This window comes from Molothrus aeneus, chromosome 15 (assembly GCF_037042795.1).
Source record: "Molothrus aeneus isolate 106 chromosome 15, BPBGC_Maene_1.0, whole genome shotgun sequence".
Lineage (NCBI taxonomy): Eukaryota > Metazoa > Chordata > Aves > Passeriformes > Icteridae > Molothrus > Molothrus aeneus.
Window position 1 is genome coordinate 15,942,177 of NC_089660.1, and position 25,518 is coordinate 15,967,694.

At 41.1% G+C, this 25,518-nt stretch overlaps 1 protein-coding gene across 6 annotated transcripts in view; it reads left to right on the plus strand.

The window, feature by feature from the left end:
* ANKHD1 (ankyrin repeat and KH domain containing 1) overlaps positions 1-25,518 on the plus strand; it is a 99,952-nt gene that overhangs the window by 28,670 nt on the left and 45,764 nt on the right. For all 6 annotated transcript variants that reach the window (XM_066560254.1, XM_066560255.1, XM_066560258.1 and 3 more), the window contains exons 3-13: positions 6,002-6,158; positions 8,462-8,609; positions 9,442-9,589; positions 10,634-10,867; positions 12,397-12,491; positions 15,047-15,284; positions 15,470-15,661; positions 17,112-17,221; positions 24,353-24,440; positions 25,051-25,178; positions 25,335-25,478. In XM_066560254.1, the coding sequence (XP_066416351.1) occupies positions 6,002-6,158; positions 8,462-8,609; positions 9,442-9,589; positions 10,634-10,867; positions 12,397-12,491; positions 15,047-15,284; positions 15,470-15,661; positions 17,112-17,221; positions 24,353-24,440; positions 25,051-25,178; positions 25,335-25,478 (1,682 nt within the window). The remainder of the gene's footprint in view (positions 1-6,001; positions 6,159-8,461; positions 8,610-9,441; positions 9,590-10,633; positions 10,868-12,396; positions 12,492-15,046; positions 15,285-15,469; positions 15,662-17,111; positions 17,222-24,352; positions 24,441-25,050; positions 25,179-25,334; positions 25,479-25,518) is intronic.

Genomic DNA, 25,518 nt, shown 5'->3' on the forward strand with positions numbered 1-25,518 from the left:
AGAAAAATAAAAATTGCAGCCAGTGAGTTCTGTTCCTGCCATGCAGTTGGTACGACAGGAAAATAGTTTTTTAGTGAAAATTTCTATAACCTGTAAATAAAAGGATATTTTCTCGTGTGAAGTGCAGATACAGCAGGACTGGTGGAGGTACAGTGAGTTTTCATTGCTCTGGAGCTGAGCTGAAATCAGACCCTAACTGTGATTTTCAGTGGTAGTGATTCCAAAGTGTGCTTGGCTTGCAAAGACTGAAAGCCTCAGTGTAGTTTTTGTAGTGTTTTATAAAACAAAGCCAAAATAATCCCTACCATATCAAACTGTTCCATGCCTGGGAATAGTAGTGTTGAAATGATCTACTGAAAAGTGGAGAAGCATTCTGGATAATGCTTTTCTCCAAAAAAAATAGCCAAAAATCCCAAATGGCCTTGCTCAGTCTGTACTCTCACATTTTCCTTATACTACAATTAGACTTGCCTTGTACTTCTAATGTTCTTTAGCTGAGTGTGAATTAGGGTTTTTTTAACAACACTTCATATGAAAGTTTTTAAAAGCATATGAATTTTAAAAGATGAGTGCACTAGAATGAATTATTAGTATTTTCTAATTTCTTTACCTGAAGAGCACTACTCAATATGTGGCTTTTGCCTTGAGGACTTTAGCCTCAGCAATCAGCATACAATAAGCTATGTGTAAATATTTAAAATATATTCAAAAAATTGTAAATGTATTTGTGTCCCTCATTCTGATGCTGCAAATTAGGTATCTTAATGCAGTGAAACTTGCAAATGACTGTTCCTTTGGGTTTGCTTGGCTTTGGACTGCTCTTTACAAGCAAATGGGGGATGCTTTTCTTTGGTTTACTGGCTCTGAAACGGATCTAATATGAAATTTGTGTTTGGGGAGACGTTTAGATATCATCAGAGAGGAGCCAAATGCACATTTTTCTTATTCACACAGGCAATGTGTAACTTTGCCACCTGAGACCTTAGAGAGCAGCCTGTGTTCAGTTCTGCTTGTTGCCTTGTCTCGTAGCAGCTGGGTGATGTGCTGGAGTTGAGACTGTCCTGGTGGGGCCACTGCTTGTTGGCACGAGGCTTTGGACAGTCTAGAACTTCTCAATTCCTCTGAATGGAGATTCCAGTAAAGAATAAACCAAAGTTCCCCCCCTGTCCTTCCTGGAACCCTCTTCACCTTGTTTGAGGTGCTGCTTGTACAGCAGGCTGATTAGAGCAGATTCCTGACATACTATTAGAAAGATCAGACACATTTCTGGGCTGTGGTTCTCATTTTGTACTTCTTTGGGCCTTTTAAAGCTGTCCACATTTCCATCACAACCTGTCTTTGGGCTGTGTAAGCCCTTAAGGACTCCCAGCTAATTCTGTATGAACTGAAGCTGAGTTAGACTTTGGGATGAACATCAGGGCATAAATTGAACATGTTACAAGTAAATGTTCTCCAGTGTGTGTTAGAACATGCAGTGTGCTGGAACTGACAGGGGAAGCACAGAATCACCACTGAATCTGCAGGGCTTTGTGAAAAATATTGGACACTATCTCTTGGGTAGGTTGATGTTTTTGGAGCAGTCTCCTTTGTTGTTCAAAGTATATGTTGATGCCAGCTGTGTGTCCTGTGAGGATTTAACTGTGTTTTCTAAAGGCACAAACTTGTTGGTATTTAATTTCTTTTTTTGAGGCAATATCTGTATTTCTGACTTGTTAAACTCAGATCACACTGAGAAGTTTCCAGCTCATTTCAGGTTATATTAAAACTCTAACCTTGGTAGTTACAAGGTGGGAATACCCTGATGAGTCTGAAAGTCAACAAGGAAATGGGAGTGTTGGATATAGGAGTGTAGGTGTGTATCTGATGAGCAAACTTTTCCCTTGAAAGGTGAGTTCCTTGTGCTAATACACCTCTGTAATCAACTCCAGGCTTACTTAAATTTAAATAGTTCAGTCATATGGCATTGAGGTGTGGAACATCTGGCATTATCTGGCCCCGAGTTCAGCCATTGACCTTTTCCATTGTTGGGTAGTGCTGCTGGCCTTGTTCCTGTGGGGTTTGTGAGCCCCTGGCACGTGGCTCCAGCAGCAGGTGCTCAGACAGAGCTGCCCACCACAGAGGACGTGAAGATGTCTCTGCCTCTTCTCATCTGAAGGTGTGCAGGCCCTGCAGTGGCCCTGCTTTTCTCTGCAGAGGGTAAAGCAGGAACATCACAGCACAAGTGAAAGTCTCTCCACTCTCTGTTCTTCCAGTTGTCTATAGTTCAGGAATATCCTTAAATAGTGACTTTCAGGGCCACTGTTCATAGGATGTTAGAAGGCACAGGCTTTACAGTGATTCTATCCAAGCTATTTTTGTGTTCACCTTTTTGGTCTTTGCATGGCAGCTTATGTTGGATGAAGGCATTTTCTTTTGATTGCTTAAGAACATACTCTTCATCACTTCAGTGTTAATCTGTAACCTTGCATTAGAAGCATCACTCCCTCCATACAATTAATGGCTGTGGACTGTTCTCAATAAAAAAAACAGATCCCATATTTTCTTTTCAGACTTAAACCTGCAACAGTGATCAGTCCATGAGAAGATGGAAAGGATGGCCTCTACAGAGGCATGTGTGTAATGTTCCAGGAAGTACAGAATGTCAGAGCTTGGGTCCAGTTCAGATAGTGTCGGATCAGTAACATGTTGGACAGACTGTAATAATGTGAGAAACTGTGGTCACTCTTGTGCAAGAGTGTGTAGAATGGTCCTGAGGATGCTTTCAGTGTTTTTTGGATGGGAGGAAGCGAGAAGAATTTTGGCCAAGATCCTGAACGTAAATCAGACTGCTGGAGTCCCTGTGTGTATGAGTGTGACACAAGAACAAGTGGTTTGGGCACAAAATGAAGTAAATTAGAGATTAAAAGACACATGAGCATTACAGCATTGAGATTCTGGCATAGTCATCCTAAAGCATAGCAAAATAAAAACTTCAGATTGTTATTATATAGTAAATTATTGAGTATAATGTGCAAAAGGGGGGTGAATGAATGTGTGTCTGCAGTGGTAATTCTTGTAGTCTGTCTCCCTTTGACTCCAGCTAGCCAAACAAATGTCAGCTCTAATGTCTTCTGTGGCTGTTGATTAGTTATGTGCAATATAAAAATATGAAATTAAGAGCTGGGGATGGCACCTGGACTGAGCTCTAGCTGGTGAGGTAAATAAAAAGCACCTTCCACTTACCCTCTGAAAGGCCTTGATGTGGTTATAGCTCATTTTTTGGAACAAAGTGTGAAACAGGAGTGAACTGTAAGTGTGCTTTGACTGAGTCCTCCAGGAGACCACCAGGTAAAATCCATGAAAACAGATTCTTGGGAATTGGAGAGCTGTAGTGGGTCAAGTTTGTCTGTCTTAACCAGGCACAGAAGATCTGGATGTGTTTAAAAAAAGATTGGATATAGCACTTGGTGCCATGGTTTAGTTGGGGAGTTGGGGCATGGCTTGGACTCTCTGGTCTTTAAGGTCTGTTCCAACCCAGCGATTCTGTGAATTCTGTGAATTTGTGGTGTGACTTCTGCCTTCAGAAATCCCAGGTATGAAATGCCACAACAAGTTTTTAAAACAGAGAAGGTATCAAGTGTAGGCCCTGCTTGTCCAGGCAACCTGTCAGTTCTGCTGCCTTGGTGAGCTGAAATAATGGAGATATCCAGTGTAGCTGCAGATAGCCAGGTCATGTGGGCTTGTGGGTTGTGTGGGGTTTTGATGGTGGTGTTTTGGTAGTTCTTTGGGTTGGTTTCTTTTGGCTGGACTTTGTATTTTCCACTTCTTTTGTCAACAGTAGAGCTGTTAGCAGCTCCTTCAATTAGATCTTTTAAAGTGGAGGGAAGCTGCAGTTGTGTTGCTCCTTGTAAGCTAAATCTGTGCATTTTTAGCCTTTGCTCAGGGGTCCTGTGGATTTCTCTGAGTACTTTTCCATGTTGTTTACCACGGTGTTCAGCTCTGGTTGCAGCAGTCCCAGATGAGGCCTCAGTGCTGAGTTGTGAAGACTTAATTCTTTGTCTTTCCTTCAGCAGTGCTTTATGTACACTGCAGTGCAGCGTAAGCCAGCACTGCCACCAGAAATAGCTCCTGTAAACATCTCAGCAGTTGCTCTGTGAGCCACTGGGGAAGCAGAGCTGTGGAAAAACTGTCACTTTCTTGGTGTATTTGCAACTAAATTGATGTCCTGACCCAGTTTTGCAGTGACTGTCCCCCACTGTCCCACCTGCAGAGATGACAGGACTTCCAACCCCTTCACACCACCAGCAAATCCAGTTCACGTGGATATATAAGGCATGAGCTGTGGCATTTGGGGCTTGTTTATTAACTTTGCTATATTTAACAGTGATGGCCATGGGGTGGTGGCCTGGACGGTTTGGAGGTGGAAGGGCTCATGTGGCCTCCAAGAGTCCATGGACCCTCATTTTTGTGCTCTGATTGCTCTGGACTAGCCAGGCTTCCAACCCACACAGTTGGATGTGTGATTTCTGATTTCATTGCAGAGTGGGCACTTGGTTATGAATTGGTTTTTGTAGCCCCTTGACAATGCTGAAGGGATCCAGATGTGGGATGTTGGAGCCAGGGAGGAGGTGCACAAGTCTCTTAAGGTGCTCATTGAACCTCCATTGCTCATTTCCATCAGCTGCACCCCAGGGGAGGTGTCTGTCTGTCTGTCTGTCTGTCTGTCTCAGTGGCAGGAGGGAGATTCTCCATCATGTCCAGCACCACGTTCCAGTGCTGCTAGCCAGCTGTGCAGGGTAAGGTCACAGCATGCCTGGTGTGCTGGCATAAAGAGATTTAGGGGGGAGAGATTTGGTAAGTATTGATTCTGACATTATTGAGAAACAAATTGGATGTTCTCAAACTGTGGAAATATGTTGTCTGAAGACAATGTTCAAACTTAAAATATGATTTATTCTGTAATAATTACAAGCTGGGTTGTGGGAAATCAAACATTTACATTTACACTGTGGTGTAAATCAAGCCTGCAGAGGTATGCACATACCAAGTAGCAAATCTTCTGAGGGATAAGGTGCTTATATCCAGAGGTTTCTATCTAATTTGACCCTTTTTAACAGCTAAGGACTTGAAGTTACTGATTCATGACTGGTGAAAGTGGCTGATCTATAAAGCAGTAACCATTTGTTTTTTGTAGCACATGAAATTGATTGATTTATGTTTGGGGTTTTTTTGTGGGTGGCTGGGAGGTGTTTGTGCATTTGTACCTGAAGATACAAGCCCTGCCCACACTGCAGTGGTTGTTTCCACATGTTAAACTATGAGGAGTAAAACTTGAGCAAAGAACCTGTTATAAAAAAAGAAACTGTTAAGAAAGTTCCTTGAATCTAAGCATTTCTGCTGTGTTATGTCTGTGAAGGAGAGGCATTGATTTCAAGTATATTTAAAGTATTTGAAATTTCATTTCCTAACTTTTGCTCCTGTAGCTAGAGCAGGGCAGTTTAGAGTGGTAAATTGGTGGAGTTAAAAGTAATAAACGTTTTAAGTTTTCCTACTCTTAAAAAAAAAAGTATATTAGAACTCAGTCTGCTTTGTTTTGGGTGGGAAAGGGATAATAAGTATTTTAAGCTGAAAAATTCTTCACATTCAGAAAATACTAAATCACATCTGTTTCCCATACTTCTGGTTTTGGGCTTCAATGCCTGGATTTATCCTTAATACCCCATTATGATGGTTTTTGAGCTTCTTTTAAGTTCTTCAAAGGTATGACTTGAGACTTCAGGATAAGTAACAAAGCTGCCAATTGAAAGAAATAGGGTTTTTACTGCTGTATTATAGTTAATTAAATATTCAGGTCTTGGGCAAATGTTAGTAGATAGTTTAGTTTTAAGTAGCTAATTATCTGGCATGTTTGCAAATGATTTTTAACTAATAGTGCATGTGGCTGAACTCTAAAATAGTGTCTTTGCATTTCTTTTGTGTGACTTTCATACTAACCCGACTGATGAACGAACGTGCCCTGAAGGAATTGGTAAATTGTCCACTGCCGATGGCAAAGCCTTCGCAGATCCCGAGGTTCTCCGGAGACTGACGTCGTCCGTCAGCTGCGCGCTGGACGAGGCGGCGGCCGCGCTGACGCGCATGAGGGCCGAGAACAACCACAACAACGGACAGGTGGACAAGTACGTGCTGGGCACCCTGCTTCTCCAGTGAAATCCATTCATTGTACATGCTGACCACTCCTGGTTCCCCAGCTATGGGGTTTGATTTCAGATCCATTCATTGTACATGCTGACCACCCCTGGTGCTACAGCTAGGGGGTTTGATTTCAGATCCAGTTTATTGTACATGCTGACCAGCCCTGGTTCCCCAGCTATGGGGTTTGATTTCAGATCCAGTTCATTGTACATACTGACCGCCCCTGGTTCACCAGCTATGGGGTTTGATTTCAGATCCATTCATTGTACATACTGACCAGCCCTGGTGCTCCAGCTATGGGGTTTGATTTCAGATCCATTCATTGTACATGCTGACCAGCCCTGGTTCCCCAGCTATGGGGTTTGATTTCAGATCCAGTTCATTGTACATGCTGACCACCCCTGGTGCTACAGCTAGGGGGTTTGATTTCAGATCCATTCATTGTACATACTGACCGCCCCTGGTTCCCCAGATATGGGGTTTGATTTCAGATCCAGTTCATTGTACATACTGACCGCCCCTGGTTCCCCAGATATGGGGTTTTATTTCAGATCCAGTTCATTGTACATACTGACCAGCCCTCGTTCACCAGCTATGGGGTTTGATTTCAGATCCAGTTCATTGTACATACTGACCAGCCCTCGTTCACCAGCTATGGGGTTTTATTTCAAATTCAGTTAATGGTTCGTACTGACCAGCCCTGTTCCCCTACTATGGGATTTTATTTCAAATCCAGTTAGTTGTATGTACTGAGTACCCCTGGTTCTCCAACTATGGGATTTTATTTCAAATTCAGTTAATTGTACATACTGACCAGCCCTAGTTCCCAAACCATGGAATGGGATTTTATCTCAAATCCAGTTAGTTGTACATACTGTTCACCCCTGGTTCTCCAACTATGGGATTTTATTTCAAATCATATTAGTTGTATGTACTGACCACCCCTGGTTCCCCAGCTATGGGATTTTATTTCAAATCCAGTTCTATGTACATACTGGCCACCCCCATTCCCCAACTACAGAATGGGATTTTATTTCAAATTCATTTAATTGTATGTGCTGACCACCCCTAGTTCCTCAACTATGGAATGAGATTTTATTTCAAATTCACTTAATTGTACATACTGACCACCCCCTGGTTCCCCAACTATGGGATTTTATTTCAAATCCAGTTCTGTGTACGTACTGACCACCCCCATTCCCCAACTATAGAATGGAATTTTATTTCAAATTCAGTTAATTTCACATACTGACTACCCCTGGTTTCCCAAATAAGGAATTTTATTTTGAATCCAGTTCTATGTATGTACTGACCACCCCTAGTTCCTCAGCTATAGAATGAGATTTTATTTCAAATTCAATTAATTTTATGTACTGACCACCCCTAGTTCCTCAAATAAGGAATTTTATTTCAAATTCAGTTAATTGTATGTACTGACCACCCCCAGTTCCCCAGCTATGGAATGGGATTTTTTTTCAAATTCAGTTAATTGTACATACTGACCACCCCCAGTTCCCCAGCTATGGAATGGGATTTTTTTTTCAAATTCAGGTAATTTTATAGTTAGTACTTAGTAATGGAGCTATTCTACTGCTAGCAGAAGCAGATTGCATCTGAAGGTGTAACTACTGTCCCATCAGGTTATTCACTTCACAGGGTAAGAGAAAAGTACAAAAAAGTGTTACTTCTAACCAGCTGCTCTTTCTGTGTACCAGAGAGTTGAGTTGTTATTCAAGAAAGTTCAAACTCTTAGCTGTAGTAAAATAGGTGATTGCTCTCTTAATTGCAGAAGTTTGTCTGGTTGGAGTAGTCACATTAGTGGTCGCTGTGATACTTGACTGCTGACTTTTTGGCTTTGTCTGCAATAGGAATTTGCCTTGGCACCTGCAGTCAGCAGTTTGTCATGGTCACAGCCTCTGTGTATCTGGCATTCCCTGAAAGGGGAATAGCATCAGAGAGGTTTGCTCCTGTGTTGCAAACACCACAAAAACCAGCTTTGAGCACTCCTCTCTGCATCTGGTCTGTATGAGAGCATATTACAAGTTAGCAACTGATGAGAACAAGCTAATTTAGACAATAAGGAAAGTGTCTATCTCCATTTCACCTGTGGAAATAATTGTGTATGTATATAGATAAACTTAAATATATATATATATAAGGTGTATTTCCAAGTAAAGCTTAGCACTGAAGTCCAGAGTCTTTACTGAAAGGCTTCCTCCTTGCCTAGGAAAGCTGCCCAGGTGTTGCAGGTGTGTTTTGAGCTGACTGTGAGGTCCCTGTTTTGCAGTCGCAGCCTGGCAGAGGCGTGCTCCGATGGGGATGTAAATGCTGTCCGCAAGCTGCTGGATGAGGGACGGAGCGTCAATGAACACACTGAAGAAGGGGAGAGTCTGCTTTGCTTGGCCTGCTCAGCAGGATACTATGAATTGGCACAAGTAAGTAACAAATTGAGTTAGAACTAAACATTTGTGAAGCATTTTCTGAGGGGCTTCTTGGTTAGGTAAACATTTTAGCTCTTCAGGTTATTATAATTTTTTGTTATTTCAACAGAATATCAATGCATACAGCTTATCATGGGTTTCTAGTTATTGTTTGGGTTTCTTTAATGGAAAATGCAGCCACAGATGTCTTTAGATTAAAGGGACTTGTCTGAGGAATGAATCCTGTGTTTTGTGATGTATCTACTTTTCTGGCATTGTTATAGATTCAGTCCAGCTGTTCTGCTGAGCAAGAGTATCTAAAATATCAGTAAACCCAAATACTACAACTGGTTACCTTCTAAAAGCTCGTGTCTCAGTCACACAATCCTTTTTCTAAATCAAATTTGTATCAGCAGTGCATTAATTTCTGTTAATTTTGAGCTATATTGCTTCTGTATCTAAGGGCAGCTGCTTTGAAATGTTTAGGTGATAGTTCTCAGAAATGCCCAACTTCACATTCTGGTGCCAAAACACAGGACAGGGAGAGATCTTCTCACCTGTGGGTGCCCCTCATCATTATTGTGGGTGACATTTTCTGTGCTGTCATTCTGGTCAATAAATTGCCCTGTGACTTTTGAAAGTGTCCATATTTCACTGGAACTTAGATATGAACAAATGCAGAAACTCAGGATTTTCTGCAGCAGAGCCCAGTGCAGGCAGTAACTGTGCATGGTCCTGGGGGTGGCACTGGGCTGTGAGGGGATGTGGCAGCTGGCTGGGGAACCAGTCTCACTAAAACAAAAGGTTGGTGTTACAATTTGCTCACTGCAGTGAATTTTTCCCCCAGGTACTTCTAGCCATGCATGCCAATGTTGAAGATCGAGGGAATAAAGGGGACATCACTCCCTTGATGGCAGCTGCCAGTGGAGGCTACGTGGACATCGTTAAACTCCTCCTTGTCCATTGTGCAGATGTCAATGCACAGTCCTCCACAGGTAACTGGGGAGCAGGAGCACAGTTAGTAAGGCTGGCACAGAAGGCACACAGCTCTTCTGAACATCTGTGTTTTTGTCTAACACTTTAATTCACAAGAAAACGTGACAGGAACTGTTAGGAATAGACCAGATCTGCAGTGAATGTGTTTGGAGTCTGAACTGGCCATTATTAAATATGGGTTTTAATATAAATTCTAATGGAAGGCACTGTTCCTGCAAAAAACACTCTGGTGTTAGAGAACAAGAAAAATGAAGTTTATCTTTTCTCATTGGTATAATCCAAAATTACCCAGTAAGATGGCCATGGGACACATCCCATCATCACCAGTTATTTCTGTCTGTTCCTTTTTACTAAAGAGGAGTTAAAATTGAGTGCATTGAATGTTCTCTGTATTGCTGGTTCTTGACCACAGCTTAACTGACCTCACTGACAGCATTAACCTGCAGTTGGATTCTGTTTATTAAGATTGAATTTAAACTTTCTTAAAATTTTCAAACAAGTCTTGTGTCCAAACTATGGGATATTCTTTTATCTTTCTGTTTAGCCATTTTAAGCTAAGTTACCTTAAAATTGACTGTAGCATTTAAAACATGAGCCATATGTGAGTGTCTGTCACTTACAGTATCAGAGTTTTAAATTATAAATTTATTCTCAGCCAGCAGTAGAAGATTTTCAAGGAATTACAGGATACAGTCTTAGGCAAAAAAAAAAAGAAAGAGAAAAAAACAATCTACAGTAACAATTACTCATTGATATTTTTGTGCATGTTTATTTGATCTAATTTTGTGTGCTAAAGTAGAAAACATAACAGTCAAACTGAAAAAGTCCTGATTTATAATACTGGCCTGGCATTAAAACTTTCATGTTACAGTCATTTGGGGTTTTATAACAAGCCTGGAATGATGGGCTGGAGGAACATTGCTGTGAGGTGAAAGACTGCTGCTGGTGATGTCCTTGGGTTTGTTGGAGCTGTTAACACTGATCTCCTTCCTGTGTTAGGAGTGGGTGATGGAAAGGGCTCTCATGCAACCTCTCCTCTGCAGGAAACACAGCTCTCACCTACGCCTGTGCCGGGGGCTTTGTGGACGTGGTGAAGGTGCTACTGAAAGCTGGTGCTAACATAGAAGACCACAATGAGAATGGACATACCCCCCTGATGGAAGCAGCCAGTGCAGGGCATGTGGAGGTTGCAAGAGTATTGCTGGAATATGGTGCAGGAATCAACACTCACTCCAACGAGTTCAAAGAAAGTGCACTTACACTCGCATGCTATAAAGGTATCGTCTCTTGCCTTGTTTTATAGCTTTGTTTAAATTTGTTTGCTTGGATTTATCTGACTAAAACTTTCAGCAATACTTTGAATGTCTTCCTAAAAGTTTTGTAAAACTGGATTTTGGTTTTAAGCTCAGTATCACTAAATGTTCCCTTGTGGTGTAGTGGTATTAATTCTGTGTTTGTGTCCAGGTGTGGTGGACATGTTTGACATGTTGCAGATGAAAACTTGTAACTGGCTGTGTCCAAACTTGTGCCTTGACACACCACCATTCTCTCCTCCTACCCACTACCACATTCTCTATTTAATTCCCAGTTCCCTCACCAACTGTCTGTGAATACTGAAAACATCTCTGTTGGTTCTTCAGAAAATGCAAAGTTGGAATGTGTGTTTCTGTAATATCTGATGGGGAGACAATGCCTCCATTATTACTGGATTCTTTTCTTTCAGTGTAATCTGGGAGAATGCTATGAATTCTTAAGTGTGATGAACTTTTAGGGACTTTTGACATAATTTCTTTTGCTATTTAAAGCTTCTATGTAAAGTAACAGTGCAGTGGTAATCTACTATGTGCTTCTATGGTTTGCTTTCCAACCATTGTTTTTCTACAAATAGAAAAGCAGGATGTGGATTATTGTCATAGTATCTTTAGGCTTTGCCTCTGTGGTTAAGATTGAGGATACATACTATGTATAACCTATCTGAGGACTTGCATCTGCATTTGTCATGGGTTTCCTACAGCATATGGTAGTTCCTTACAGGCAAATGCCAGTAATAGTACCCCTGAATGTGTTGGAGGGTCATTCTTGTTTCTTTCGACTCAGAACCTAATTGAGTCATGGAATGTAAAACCTTGAATCACAGAGATGTCCTGTATTATCTTTCACAAGATGGTTGATTGTTTTCTTGTCGGTTTAGGTAAGACTAAGTCTTCCCACAGAGAAGAAAGCTCATCAAGAGGCTAAAAGCTTAGAAAGGACAATTTCTAAAATGACAGAAACTGTAATAGAGTTTAAATCAAGTTTTGGTAAAGCTCAGTAGAAGCTTTTAACAACAATGTCAGATCATATGATATAATGTGTGTATCTTAGTTCTTAGAAATATGTGAGTGTTATTTAAAGCTTAAAGTTAAGTTCAGACCTACATGGACCCATAGCTAAATGATAATCCCCCCAGTTGTATGCTGCCTTGGAACTCTCAAATGATCTGTCACTGTACAGTTCAGTAGGGAATAAACACAGTTTTGTAGCTTGAAGTCACAAGGAAAGGTTCTTGTATAAACTTGAATTAGACAGGTCTGTCTGCATCTCACAGCTGAGCAATATCTTTGGGAAAGGCTTTCTGAAGGCTGCTGACTCATTTGCATTGGTATTTTTTAAAGAGTACTTTAAAATGCCATGTTTGCCAATTGTAACTTGTGAAGATTCTAACAGCAAACTGTGAAAATCTGAATTATTTCATTAGGTGTATTGTCTGTACTATTAAAAGTTGATGATGTGGAATGCTCATTTATTTCATCTGTTTCATTTGAAGGCCATTTAGATATGGTTCGTTTTTTGCTTGAAGCTGGAGCTGATCAAGAGCACAAAACAGATGAGATGCACACGGCGCTGATGGAGGCCTGCATGGTAAATACCTTTGTTTGTGCTGCTCCCTCCTCAGGAGAGAGGAATGCAAGAGGTGATAAAACAGAGTGAGCCTTGGATAACAAGCTGTTTGGGGGCTGCAAGTGAATTTGTGTGTTCTTATTGTAAAAAAGTGCTTACTGCAGCTCCCACCAGCTTTCTCAGTCTAACTGCTCACAAAGGAAAAGTACTCTAATTTTTGGGGGGATGATGTGTTGTTTTAAATGCTCCATGTGTGAAGTTTAGGGTGACTAATCTGCAGTGCAGTGATGTAGTACAAATCACTAGTTTGGAGTTTTGTTTTGGTTTTTTTTTTGTTAGTTTAGTGTTAGTTTAGTTATTTTAGTGTTTTTCACCTGTTTTTATAAATAAGGTCTCTCAGTGTGTCGTGGAATGAACCTTCCAAAAGTGCACTGAGCTGGATGATTCATGCATTACAATTGTCTGTTCATCACTGCCGGAAGTGTTTTGCATGGAGAGATGAGTTGCTCTCTTCTAGGTTTCTGTAAATGATGTTGTGAGGTTTTTCTTTTGACCTACCATTTTATTTTGAAAAATAATGTAGTCCTTAGTTCTCTAGCAACTGTCCACATAATTTCAATGCAGCCATTGAGGAAAAACTTGCCTATCCAAGAGCATCATCTTAATAAATAGTGTGCTATTGTGTCAAAGCATATCTGTCACCATTTCTGTACAGACCTTGGATGACCTTTTCTCTCTTCTTCAATCTGGGAAACTTCTTTGAAGAAAGAACAGGGACCTCATTTCCATAGGAAGCACAGCAAAAAGAGGGAAACAGATTTTTCTCCCAGTAGCCTGTAATCCTTGGAAGATAGGCTGCAGTGTTCCTCCAGTGTGCTGAGAGCTGGAGGATCAAGTGTTCTTTCAGTGCAGTTGTGAGGTGATGCAAGAGACCAAGGTCAGGGTGTAACTGGGGAGCTGTGTCCAAGTCTTCCATAGTGAGCTGGTAATTGAATCCTTGAATAGCCTTCCCTGGAGGAGAGCCTGGTGCCAGTAAGAAATCCACAAGGACAGTGGGTGCATGCTGTCACCTAAAGGAGATTGCACCACAACTGCAGACTAAAGGTTAGTCAGCCCCACTGTTCTGTTTAGGTTGGGGTTTTTTGTTTGCTTTTTCTTCGTTTCCTGGTGAAACAATCCAAGGGCTGGCTTAATTTGGAGGCTGTGAAACAGCTCACTTGAGGAAGAGAGTTGTGAGGTTTGCTGTGTATTTTCAGCTCTTTGGTGTTTCAGTCTAGGTGTTCTGACATTACAGAGTGTGTATTGACATTTGAAAGCAGCAGAAAGGAAGATGAGCCTTTGAAGTCCCAACTCCATAACAAGAAATTTGTTTTTTGTTATCATTCAGCTGCACCCTTGCACAAGGGAGCTGTTCCACCAAATTGTTGTGACTGTTCCCAGTCTTCATCTCTTTTTATCTAAGGAATGCAGCAGGTACAGGTTGCTGAGATGTCTGGTCTCTGATCACCAATTCTTTTGTAAGTGCCTCAGAGTTTGTTTTGGTCAGGACAGTGCCACACTTGGGTTAATGCCTCTAATGAGGTGACTGTTGGCTTTTAGGTTTCTCAACCTCTGAGAACAACAGCCTGTGTTTAATGTGCACCCCTGACTGCTGTCCATCTCAGGTTACCTACAGCCTGCTTCATGGTCAGCTTTAGCTTTCCCCTTTTGCTGATGTTGTGGCTCTCTACCAACTACACCTTTGGTCAAATATGGATTTTAGGTACTTGGTCTATTACAAATAACTGAGAGGTTTAACAGTACTTTCTTGAGAAGCTGACAGAAACATCCATGTGCTTTGATTGGTAAGGACTCAGCCTGCTCTGGCAGTCCTAATTCTCTTGTTCTATGGCTTCACCCCTGGGAAGTTTTCAGTCAACTTTAAGAGTTTTTCCAAGTCTTCTCTCCTCCTGTTACCTGCCTTATTGTTACCCACTTCAGTTTCTCTTGCAGGTATCTTTCCCAAGATTTAGAAGTTGCAAATTGGGGCTTTTTTGGTTTTTTGTTTGTAGGAGTCATGAATCAACTACTACTACAAAGAATAAGAAAATCTCTTTTTCTTATGCTTGTTGTGAGGTTTAGTCATGGAGTGGGTTTATTACTTATGGCACTTGTTTGCTATCTCTAGTATGTTGTGTCCCAAAGATTGTACTGCAAATTAAGTCTTGTGCCATAATTCTTTTTTCCTCAAAAAATAGAAATACCAACTCTATATATAATAGAGTTGGTATTTCTATTATTAAATACTCTATTTAAATAATAGAGTATATATTTTTAAATACTCTATTTAAATAATATATTTTTTAAATACTCTCTTTAAATAATAGAGTATATTTAACTCTATTTTCCTTATGCATTTAAACCTGACTTTGATGTAGATGGAACCTCAAAGTGGTTAGGTTTAAGTATCACCATTAAACCATGATAAATAAAAAAGCCCTGTCCTTGTAGGATCATTTTCAGGCCTGGTGTGATAGTGGTTGCAACTACAGCATCCAGTGACTCGAGTTCTCACTCCTGGTTGCCCTTTCTTGCAGGACGGGCACGTGGAGGTGGCACGGCTGCTGTTGGACAGCGGTGCCCAGGTGAACATGCCCGCGGATTCCTTCGAGTCCCCGCTCACTCTGGCCGCTTGTGGCGGGCACGTGGAGCTGGCAGCGCTTCTGATCGAGCGAGGAGCCAACCTGGAGGAGGTTAATGATGAAGGTTACACACCTCTGATGGAAGCTGCCCGGGAAGGCCACGAAGAGATGGTGGCCTTGCTGCTGGCACAAGGTGAGATCCCGTGGCCATGGAGCGCTCAGAAGGACACGGTGTGATCCATGGCCAGCAGGTGTCCTGTGCACATTGCTCTGATGCTGCTGTACCCACAGAGCAGAGCTCAAACACCCAAAGTGCTGTGGGGGTGATGAGCATTCACCTCCCCAGCCAGTGTCAGTAATGGCTGTTTTGTTTCCCAGGGGCAAATATTAATGCACAGACAGAGGAAACGCAGGAAACAGCCCTGACCCTGGCCTGCTGTGGAGGCTTCTCTGAAGTTGCTGACTTCCTTATTAAGGCAGGAGCTGATATAGAGCTTGGTTGCTCAACACCTTTGATGGAAGCTGCTCAAGAGGGTCATCTTGAACTGGTGAAATACTTGCTGGCAGCAGGTATGTGTTCAGAGCAAGTGATGAAGCCCACAGATACTGTGGACTTGATGTGTTTTGTATGATTTGGAACATTCCTGGGCTTTTGATAGTGGCAGTGTTGTAACAAGAAACAATATCCTCAGATAACTTAGCAAGAAGGAAAAAGACTATGTTGCACCTAAGTATTGCTTGATACTGGTAACAGAGAAAGTGCCTCCTGGAGCAGGTGATCCTGTTCCATATCTAGAAAGCATCCACATTCATTGGAAACATTGTTTCCAGCTATCTGCATCTAGGACAGAATTTTAATACAGATAATGCTTGGTTTTGCTTGCTACTCCAGTTTTGACTAAGCCTGGTTATCTGCATTCAGTCTCCCTGAATAACCAGTTCTTTAGGAATGGTGTGCTGGGAAGTAGTGTGCAAGACAGATGCTGGAATGTGCTGAGTTTCTGTGATGAATGAGCTTTACTGCTACATTATACAGTAGTAAAAATTAAATCTTGCTGGAGTTTGGGGTAAAATGATGCTTCAATGTTCATCTTTCAGTTTATAAAGTTGGTAGAATCTGAAGTGTTCTGCTTAAAATAATAAAGAAAAAGGAGCTGTATTTGGGATATCTTTCTTGTTATGGAAGGTGATTTATTTGTATGCTCTAAGAATAAGCATAAAATTGGCTGGATTTGTAATTTTAGAAAGTGAAGCTCCCTGCTCATCGAGGGACAGTAACAACTGTGCCACTTGGTGCAGTGACACCAGCATGTGACACCTGTCACCAGCTCCCTTGGAACACTCACTGCCTGCACTTCACTGCTGATAGTGTAGAAAGTTGATTAAGGAGCCTTGTTTTGGCATCAGGGAGTCTCTAATTATACCTTACACCTTAAAAATAAGAAAATGGCTAATCACATTGGCATTTCTTTTTTTAAGAATAATGTGTTACATATCAAGAGTCAAGTGTAGTTTTCAGAGAGCTGGTGTATATGAAGCTAGACAAATTATTTCAACAAAATGGTTTTAAAGGAAATGATTTTAAAGAGCAGGAAAGGAGGGAGATTTGTGGAAAGTGTATGTGTTTGTTGTATTAATACTAGTTCAGTGATATGCATTTTGTCTGGTCTCCCTTGGCATACAGCTCTGAGTCAAATGGACAGTCTGCAAAACTGTCTGGATTACCTTTTACTTGATGTAACAACTGAAATCCTTTTTGCTATAGAGGGACTGCAGGAATAAGAGAGCATCTAGATTTAACTGCTTAGATTGTCAGTCATGCTTTTTCCAAGCCTTGGCTTACCCCCTCTCCTTGGAGTATTTTCACTATGAGAGCAATTTTTGCCATGAGAGCAATGCTCTTGGACTGTGGAGGCTGTTGGTCAGTAGGATATAGCTGCTGTCAGAGATTTTTATGTTTATCTCGTGTGAAATACTCGATAAGGACACATCCAATATGAACAAAATGTTGTGTTTGTAGGAGCTAATGTTCATGCCACTACAGCAACGGGAGATACAGCTTTGACCTACGCCTGTGAAAATGGACACACAGATGTGGCAGATGTGTTGCTTCAGGCTGGTGCTGATCTGGTAAGGCTTCTGCTGCATCTGCTGGGCAAAGTGCTTTGGTTTCAAACTGCAAGGCCAAGCCTGTGTGCTTAGAGAACAGACTCATGAGCTTAGGAATAGAGATTCATATATGGCTCTGTAAAAAGGCATGAAAGAAGCTTTTATTAGAGGCTGCATATTCTGTCTGGTCTACAAAATAACAGTTCTTATGGGTAATCTGCTCTGAATTTAAAATGTTTAAGTAGTAGGAACTCCTGCTTCTGTATGTCAGTATTGGTCTCTGAACACTTTGAGTCTCTTAACTTGTGCAAACTACTACACCAAACCCCAAACAAAGCAATGTCTTTTAAATTATCAGCATAATCTGATCTCTTTTCTTTCTTCTAATTCTTGGGTTTAGCACATTGCTTTCCCCATGTTTATGTTCTGTAATGTAAACTAAGTTGTTGGGAGACCCAAAACTGCCTCTTCACCAGCTACAGAGATAAAACTTTTGACTTATAATTAGTTAAAACAGTTGATACTTTACTCTTCCAAAGGTGTTTAGGACCCTTATGTAAAAGAAGGCTCAAGCTGGAAAAATTGTTATTTTGGTTGCCTAGGAGGATTACTCTCCTTTCCCCCCCCCCCCTATGTACTCACTGCTCTGTGTTTTATTTTGCTTGGAGGGTAGGTTGGGGTTTTGTTTGAATATTCTGAAATTTTTGTTCCTTCTAAAAAAACTAAGAAAGCCAGGAAAATTTCCCATTGAACCTGATAAATCAGCATGCTAATGAAGTTACTTAAATTTCAGTCATTAATGAAGTTTTTTGGGTTTTATTTAGAAATATAAATAAACTAATGCTGTAATTAGGAGTAATATTTACAGTCTTCTTTGAGACTTTACTTTTTTTTAGGGTTTATTAATTCTTCTGCAGTAATGTCAGTAATGTTCTGCTTAATTTGTTCTTATGAGGGAGGAAAATCATATTTTTGGGGGGGGTTATGGGATTTTAGCAGGAATATTGGATGGGATGGTCTTGGAAAGTTCTGTTTAACCCAGATCATTCTGTGATTGTTTTATGAAAAGTGATTCTAGTCCCCACAGAGTTTTGTGTGAATTGGGGGTGACCATTACCACCATGTCTCAGCACAAACAGGTATTGTTCTGGTGACTGGAAACAGGAACTGATGCTTCTCTGGGACTGATCCTCTGGCCTAGATATCAAATATGTCATTCAGTTCAGGAACCAGTGGAGATCTTGAGAGCTCTGTCACATTCATTAAGCAATGTGGCTTTATAAACACCAGGAGAATTTTAAAAAACGATGGCTGGGATGAACTTTCTTCAGTTAGTGGTTAATTTTTTCTTAAAGCTCTGCAGTGACAAGTAGTGCTAGAAATGAGCAGTGTTAGAGTGCTCATCTGTCTGCTGGAGAACTGCTCAATCCTCTATGGATTTGTCTCAATTTGATGGATTTTTCTCCTTGTGACTAATTGTTCATGAAGTCTGGCATGTTAACAATTCTTCTGTGCTTTTCTGATGCCCTTCTTCAAGGGATCTTTTCCATGTCCTTACAGAGTTAGCCTGTCAAAATCTGTAGCAAAACTAGCTGGCAGGCCTGCACCTTTTCTTGTTAATGTATGCATTTTGAAATCAGCTTGCTTTTGCCAAATGTATGAGTGACTGAATCTGAGGCACATCTGAAGCCTTCAGCCTGTGATCCCATCTGTGCCATAGTTACATTCTAGTTCCCCCATCCCCTCCAGGAGTAGGGACTTCCAGGGTCTCAGCTTGAGCTGCTACCACTGGATCAAATGTAATTTTACTTGTTTGCAACTTTTATGGGGACAGAATAGCTACTTTAGATTTTGTGATCTATGTGAGTAAAGGTTTGGAGATTGGAACTCTGAAATACAGATTGATAAAAGCATTTGTTAAAAGCAGAAATATGGTTTAGTAACTTCAGGAAAAAATATCCAGCATTTCAGTAAAACATCCATTTACCAGTGTGGCAAGGATTGTCTAATGTCAAAGGTGAAAGGATAATTTTTCCTAGAAGATTTTTTTTTCTTTCCTATTTCTTTGTGTCTTTCCCAGCAGTTACCTTCATCTCAAGGGTTGTGTAAGGTAAGATGTGGGAGGTACATAAATGTTCCCACAGGAGCCAGGTTAGGGACTGTAAATCTCACAATGAGCATTGGTGATATTTAATGAGAGGTGATATCCTGCTTTTAAGCTGCTTACCTTTTAATAACTAAAAGGACCATTCTGAATGCCTGTTCCCTCTTGATGTAGAATCACACCTGGATTAAAGGAGATTCTGGTGTCCCTTTTGAAGGCAGCTCTGCTCTTTTTTTGGACAGTGAGATCATCTCAGCTTTTCTCAGCTGGGAAATACAGAAAAGAGTTTTAAATTGGGATTTTTTTAACCCAATTTAACCTGGACCCTCTTGCAGCTGTGCTACATAAGAGTTGGTCTTGTGATGGAATTTACCTTTCTCCTACAAGATTTATGGGAGCTTTTATGCAGAAATGAAGAGATGGAAGAGAACCCATGAGGACAGCTTCATCCCTGTATTTTTCTCATTTTACATTGTCAGGGTCTCCCCAAACCTCTTCAGTACTCGTTAAGATTCCACATTTTGCTTTGCTTGGAAGACTAAAACTGACTGCCTGGTATCTACATAATTCTAATTGTAAAAAAAAAAAACAGCATGCCAGACTACCTCTTAATTCTTCTCCTATGACACAATGCTTTTGCAGACATCTTTCTGTCATGGCAGGGATCATTGTTTTGCCTTCAGGTGATAGCATCCCTCACACTAACATGGCTCCTCAATTAAAACCTCCCTTTCCTTGAGGTGTGTGACAGACTGTGGGTTTATGCATTGAGTAGGAGACACCATTTAAACATCTACAAAAGCAGCCAGTCTTCTGGAATTTGAATTCACAACTCTGGAGGTTGCTGTGTTGCTGTTACAGTGAGGAATCTGAGGTGCTGTTACGTTTTTCCCTACTGGTTTTTGAACCATCAGGGGAAGGTCAGGGATTTCTGGCTTTTTTAGACTTGGCCCTTAGTCTTGTGTAGATAAAGCATGGTAGGACAAGTGAAGCTCATTTTTGTAGTCAACACTTTCTGGCTATTGCACTCTCTGGATGGTGCAAAGTACAATGAAATTCTTTGTTTTGCCAGTAGTGAACAAAAATCCATCTTGTCTGTAACAAAGATGCTGTGTCTGACCTTTGTGCTCTCTTTGTGGATCTGAATGGCTCATGGTAGGAGTGTGAACTCATGAGAGCTTCATTGCTTGGTCTTACCATTGTTCTTGCCTGCCTCATGCCAACAAACCAGTTTTCAGCTGGTGCATCTCATCCAGTTTAAGTTCATGCTCCAGGTCTTCATGACCAGGAACCTTTGTTTGTAGAGCAAGAATCATGAGTTCTTCTTTCTCCTTCTGCAGGACAAGCAGGGGGACTTTAAGAAGACAATTTTGGAGGGCATAGAGCTGGGCAGGCATCAGGGGAGCTTGGCCTTTGATGCTTGTAAGCTGCAGCCTCAGGATGCATGCTAAGGATAAGGCATCAGTCTCTTCAAAGATTTAGAGACTCCCTGTGCAGACTGGATGGGGCTTGTTCTTGTTCTGTATTTTCCCTCCTATTGGGTTTTCTAAAACTGCTTTTAAAAAACAATATCCCAACCTTCCCAAATGCAGCAGGTTATCTCATTGATAGGTTATCTCTTAAATCTCCTCTAGGTTCTTCCATTTCACTTTAAACTAGAGGCCTAGTTGAGTTTTCAGGAAGGTTATTTGGGACAGGTAGGTTGGTGACTGCTGGAATGAGTTCAGTTTTGAAAATCAGCAGTGTAGGGACTGTAACTTTTTGCAACAAAATCTTTCTCTAAATCATTTTGTTCAGAATAATATTTAGATTTCTGTTAAATATTCACTGTTGTCATGGATGAGGGAGACTTGTTAAAGAACTGAAAAGTTGGAGCTTTACTTTGAAAATACAGATTTTCTTATTGAACATTTAAATAACATGTGACATTGAGAAAAAAGTCAAAAAACTCTCCTAGTGATCAATATAACCATGAATATTTGTGAACCAAGAAGAATTGTATGTGGGGAAAGCCCCTATGTAGCTGATCTTGGAATTGCCTAAGCCACAGAACTCAAAAGGAAGAACTAAAAAAAATACCAGTCATTGTCATAAGATGCTCCTGATGACTCTGCTCTGCTCTTGGAAGTATTGATTTGTCTAGAAAGGAAATAATTATTGCTGACTGGAATCTCATCTCCTTGAGTCCCAGTGGAAAAGGTGCAGACAGTGTAAACTCCTGCCTGATTTGGGTAACACTCTCACTCTCCCCTCCCTTCCTATCTGTTACCCAAAGCCACAGAAAATTCTCCTCAGGTGTTCTTTCTATCCCAGCAGAATTAGCAGGAGGACACATTACCCAGGGGTTTGGAGAATGGCTTTCCAGGTGTGGCAGAGGTGTTCTCCTTTCTTAATCTTCCTGTTTGTACTAATTCCCACATTCCTCAGGGCTGCAGCAGTGACAAGAGGGGCTGCTGTGGTGAGCCCTACAGTGCAGAGGGGCAAGGGGATTGTGTTTGGAGACAATTTACTGGGTTTAGATATTACAAAATAAACATCAGTGTGCACTTCATATAAATTAAAGAAAAAAACACATTGTAAAGGTAAATGAGGATGCTTTGGGACAACTTTCATTTTCCCTGTCCTGATTTTGATTATCTAATGCAGCTGAAAAAGAGATAGATCTAGAGATATATCCATAGATAGAATCTTTGAAATTTATGATTATCTAGGTAAAAAAGGATGTGAGGAGACAAAGGCACTGCACTGTCTCAGCCTCTTATTTTGGCTTGTCCTAGATGTCTTCCCTTAAAGCTTGAGTTGATGCTGTTTGATAGCCATTATTAGGGCTATAGAGAGTGCTGAAGTCAGAAGGAATTTAATCTTAAAAGAAAACATGTGTTTCTGTCTTCCAATGTGAAAAATACCATCAGAATGCCAGAAGTTTTGAAGATCTACAGCAGGTGGGCACCCAAATGGTTTGGTTTGGCTGGACTGATGGTGTGCTTGGTGCTGCAAGGATTGGAAGTGTGTAGTAGCTGAGGATCAAGTTCTGCCTGCTTGAGGAAGTGACAGTTGGTTAAACTGGGCAGGATCCCTGCATGCATTTCAATGAGGAAGCCTCCTGGCGTCCGTGTTTGAGACTTCCAACAGTGAAGTCTGTTAGGAAGGCAGAATGTTGCAAATAATTATTCCTAACTGCCTGTTATCTGCTACATCTCAGTGCAATACAGGATGCTTTTCACTACCTTGAGTATAGCTAGGGTGACCTAAAATAAATTTTGCATTTTGCCATCTTTACATCAGCAAGGATTTCGAATTGGGTGTGAGATAGTTCAGCAGCAGTGTCCAGGTCCTGCTCAGAGCAGAGTGGTGGTCAGGAATTCTTTGCACCCACAGCTGCTTTGGGAGTGATGTGCTGATGGAACCAGGGGTTTGCTGTGCTTCAGGCACACAGCAGCTTCTGGCTTTTTAGGATCTCTTGGCAGTGGCTGAGGAAGGAGAAACTATGCCAAATACCAGAGTAAGCATCAGGACTTAAGGGCACGCCATTAATTCTTACAATCATAGGGCCACATGTTAACATAATTACCTTTACATGTCCTGTAAATGTTTCTGCCATGCAGACAGTCCAGAAGCAGGTATTTATTGACATCTAAGCAGTCATTGCCCTCCAAGGAGTATCCAGTAAGTTGTTTTTTTTAAGTTACTTCAGTAGTAAGTCTGTAAGGTTTGCTGTGCCTGTGTGTGCTTGTGTGTTTTACTCCTGAGTGAGCAAAGAAATCAGAGCTCTAATGTGGGATTGAGCCATGTGTTAAAGCAGTGGTGGACAGTAACACAGAGCTCTTGTGAAGGGTGAGGAGCAGAGCAGGAGCAGGAGAGGGGCAATGGAACCTCTTAGAGTGAAGGATGGGCTTGGATTGGGGGCCAGTCTCCAACAGAAGATCCAGTCAAGAAGTTTCTTCTTCAAGTGTATGAACAGAAAACTAACTTAACATGCAGTTTGCAACTAGAGCAAGCCATATGTCAAAGGACATATGCAGAGTTTTCAGGAATACAGAAACTATGAAGGAAGGAATTGCGTTGTTCTGTCAAATCTCTTCTTGTCTGGTTGTATTTGTAAGTAGCCATGTCACCCACTGTCAGTACTAAATGTTAACTTTCACTATCAGGTATATATGCAATTATGAAGTAAAGAGTGAATTTAGAGCTTGAATTCACAGATACCTGATTAAAAACAACATATTCCTATTATTGATCAGACTGAATGTTATTTAAATAGGATAATATTGAATATAGAGAGCACATACAAACACTCCCAGGAAGATTATGTTCTCTCCCCTTGTTCTTTGGGAGGGTTGATATCATTGCTCAGCATTCTTTGTGGTATTGATCATGTCTACATAGCAGGCACATTGTCTAGTTCTGTAGCTGCTCTAATACAGTTGCATTCAACCACATCTTTGCAGTATTTAGACTTTTTAAATTAGAAAATAGTTCTTGATGCTCATTCCCTTTTTGTTGGTTTGTATCATCCTCTTCTCAGCTTTCTGCTTTATTCTCCAATCCTCTTAGAGACTTCCTGTGAGCTGCATTTTTATTTCTGATCCTCTTCAGTATGTTTTATAAATGTTGTGTGCACTCAGGGCATGATTGCAGTTTTGAGGTCTGGCAGCACATGGCAGCTCTCTGAACTGTGGCACTGCAGTTTGTGATTATTGATGTTGGGTGACATTTGTGTAAAATCTTCCACCCTTTCTGAGCAGGAAGCAAGGTCTTCCTCTTCTCATGTGTGTTACACATTTGAGCACTAAAATAAAAAGGGGGTTGTAAGTATGGAAGCTTTGTGGTGTGATAGCAGTATGGATGTGGTCCTAATCCTTGTTATCAGTGTGATTTAGTATTTGAGGTAACATGAAAATTGACACCAGCCAGTTTACATTTATTACAGGCTGCTTGTGAGAGATCTTCTACTCAGATGGGTAATTCTGGTCCCATCACAAGATACTTCAGAAGCTGAAACAATGGTACAATTTTTCCCATTTATACATCTTGTATTTCTTCTCTAGGAGCACGAATCTGAAGGTGGGAGAACCCCACTGATGAAGGCTGCACGAGCTGGTCACTTGTGCACTGTGCAATTCCTTATTAGCAAAGGTAAATGCTAGTTTACATAGCTAATTAAAAACTTTAAATGCCACTTTATAATGCCACATGTTTGTGATCCATATTTAAAATTATTCTGGTTATATGTATGTGAGCATTTGTCAACTACCTAAGGGTTTTTTGAATTTCATGTAGTTCATGATAGAATGAATTACAAAATATTTTGCTAGTTACTCTTCTTACTCTGTTATATAGATTAGAGTTGAAGTACAGCAGATATTTTCAGTTTCTTAAAGAAAGGACTTCCTCCTTCAGAAAAGCACATCAAGTACTGTCTGAAACAGTAGCAACTGCACCGCATAGTGATGCTGCTCAGAGAGAACATTTGGAATTGTGCTTCTTACACCATGTGTTCCCTCACTTAACACTTACAAGCCCACTGTTTCTGTTGCAACTGCCTTGTCTTTACAAGGTGAGGAGGAGGATGTGTGGAAGCCGATCAGTTAGTCAAAATCCCTTGTGCTCTTTCCCTAGAAGTGTGTAGGAAGTAATTGGATTACAAGAGTAAAGTTCGTCTCTGTTCCACAGAACACTGTACTTGTTGATACTTTCTTTTAGAAAGAATTTCTTTGTCTTTAATTCTAAGCTCTTCTCTTACTAGGTGCCAATGTGAACAGGGCTACAGCCAACAATGATCACACAGTGGTGTCCCTGGCCTGTGCTGGAGGTCACCTGGCCGTGGTTGAGCTTCTCCTGGCTCACGGGGCAGATCCTACTCATCGGCTCAAGGTATTCACTGGCAGCTCTCCTGTTCAGAGGTTCTGAAAGAGCCACCTGGCTGATTTATCAAGTAGTAAATTTAAGTCATAGAATTATTACATGGGGATGCTACACTGGGGAGCAAAACTCATCTTCTGGCTTTTTGTTTCCAAAATCTCACTTCAGGATGGCTCAACAATGCTCATTGAAGCTGCCAAGGGAGGACACACAAATGTTGTTTCTTACCTGCTGGATTACCCAAACAATGTTCTGTCAGTTCCTGCAGCAGACTTGTCCCAGCTCACACCTCCATCTCAGGATCAGTCTCAGGTAAGGCACAAGGAGTCTTTTTTAAACAGCACCGTCAGTG